Source organism: Plasmodium gaboni, chromosome 2 (assembly GCF_001602025.1).
Source record: "Plasmodium gaboni strain SY75 chromosome 2, whole genome shotgun sequence".
In the NCBI taxonomy this organism is placed as follows: domain Eukaryota; phylum Apicomplexa; class Aconoidasida; order Haemosporida; family Plasmodiidae; genus Plasmodium; species Plasmodium gaboni.
In genome coordinates this window covers 162561-165022 of record NC_031482.1, presented here as the reverse complement: position 1 = coordinate 165022, position 2462 = coordinate 162561, and the positions used below count along the sequence as shown (strand labels likewise).

The 2462-nt window shown below is 24.9% G+C and overlaps 1 protein-coding gene across 1 annotated transcript; it reads right to left on the bottom strand.

Annotated features, from left to right (window-relative positions):
- Positions 1 to 194: 194 nt before the first annotated feature.
- PGSY75_0206200 (pantothenate transporter) lies at positions 195 to 1892 on the bottom strand (the record flags this gene model as incomplete). The annotated part of the gene is made up of 1 exon (XM_018783730.1): positions 195 to 1892. One exon carries the CDS (start codon positions 1890 to 1892, stop codon positions 195 to 197), a length of 1698 nt encoding a protein of 565 aa, XP_018643720.1.
- Between the last annotated feature and the right edge of the window lie 570 nt (positions 1893 to 2462).

The following is a 2462-nucleotide window of genomic DNA, read 5'->3' as shown; positions in this document are numbered from 1 at the left end:
TATCTTTTTATTTATTTTTATTTATTTTTATTTATTTTTTTTTATCAGCTGTTCCCTTCATATGACCTTCACCAAAATCATATTGTAGGATCCCTTATTTAATTTTCCACCACGTTTGATGACACTTATTATTTTCCTCCTTACTATTATGAGAAAAAAAAAAAAAAAAAAAAATAAACATTCATTTGATTATATCATGTTAAGATTTTTTTTTCTGGTATGGTTTCCTCATCTTCATCATCATACTTATATTCATTTTCAATAATTTCATTCATCTTTAAATATTCTTTTCCATATGTAAAATGTAATAAACTATAAAATATAAATGACAAGATCCATGGTATTATAGTTAAATAAAATAGCGTTTTTGATAATGCTTGCGCATTATTTATTCTTATATTTTCTGGCATATCAGCTATTAATAAATTATTATTTTGATACTTAAATACCTTTTCTGCTAGATAACCAAACAAAGGAGCTCCAATTAAAGAAGAGCCAACACCTTCTATTGCTATAGTCAAAGAAAAGACAGTACCTCTATAATCTGGTCTTATAATATCTGACACGATGGGTCTATTAACTGCTACACCAGCTATTGATGATAGACCAAGACAAAAACATGCCAAGGCAAATAATTCAAAACTTTCTTTTTTTTTAGGTATAACCAAATATATTAATAATACCAATGGTACTCTACCAAACATAGCTAGCTGACCTAATAATGGTCTTCCATGCTTATTAGATATATCATGCATAATATCACCAAAATGACCTCCTATCACACCTCCTATAGCTGAACCAATTAATAAAAATCCTGTTATTATAGCTGCTTGTAAATCACTTAATCCACAGTATTGAAAAAACATGGTATTAAAACTTAATGCTAGCCAAGGAATAGTACCAGTAAAACCTTCTAAAAGAATAATTATGATACTTTTTTTTGATAAACTATCTTTTAACAATTCAACAATGTTCTGATATAATAAATAGGTTCTGGTACTCTGATGACTTAACCCAGTGAAAGAATTGGTATTCTCAAGACTATTATTAATATTATTATTATTTCTATTATTATTATTATTATTATTACTACTACTATTATTAGTAGTCGTATTAAATTCCCCATCTAAATAGTCCATTTTTCTATTTTTACGAACCTGTCTAGGCGCATCCTCTACAAACAATGCCACTATAATACTTAACAAAACACTCAATATACCCACCACTATAAAACATAATCTCCATCCTCTGATACCACCAAAATATTTTAAAGCAACAGTTGTTGTTACTACCCCTCCAATCAATCTACCCAAACTTGATGATAATTGCACTAAACCAAATGATAAACCTAAAGATTCATTTTTTGCAGCATCTGCTAAAATACTTTGAGATATAGGTCCTATACTACCTAAGGCTAATCCATTTATTGCCCTAAAAAATAATATATGAGCAAAATCATTTATGTTAGCCAATAATATAGTCGCTATTCCCCATAAAGCTGTTCCAAATACTAACATCCATTTTCGAGAATATTTATCTGATAAAAAACCCCATATAGGACTAAACAAACTTAACATTAAAGTCTGTGCTAAAGTTATATATCCTAATAAGGACGGATGTAAATTTAAATCTGCTTCTAATGCTCTAAAACTTGCTGGTAATAATTGATCATCACATCCATCTAATCCTGCAGCTACATTTACAACTGCCAATGATTTGTGAAATGCTAAACTGTGCTTTCCATTTTTGCTCCTATTTGAATTCACTTTTTTATAAATAGAATTGGAGTTATTTCCATAATTAAACGAATCTACTAGTTTCTCAGTTTCTTCCCCTAATAAGGTATTAGGATCTCTAATATTTCTATCCTCCATATATTGGTTTTTAGCCATTATCATAAATGAAGGGTTAATATATGTAAATTACATTTGGTTGTAGCAAGTCTTTTTCTTACTATTATATGTTATGCGTTATGTGTTATATTTTATGTGTTATCTCATATATTTTTTATATTATTAATTATTTTATTTTAATTTTTTATTTTTTATTTTTCATACACACAAAAAAAAAAAATTTAAATGACATAATATAGTCTAAAATAAAATCTAGTAATATTTATCTAATTATACAAATAAAATACAAAAAAAAATATAAGCAAATTAAGAATTGTTCTCTTCTTAATACTCTACGTTCCTCATATGTCTTTTTTTTTTTTTTTTTTTATTTAATGCCCTCGGCAAATTTTCTATAATTTTAATTATTTATTTAAAAAGAAAAATTTATTACTATTTATATATATTATATGTTAAAGAGAATTTTTTAAATGTTTTTTTTTTTTTTTTTTTTTTTTTTTTTTATTATTTTCTTTTTTTAAAAATTAAAATTTAAAAAAAAAAAAAAAAAAAAAAAAATTAAAAAAAAAAAAAAAAAAAAAAAAAAAAAAAAAAAAAAAAAAAAAAATA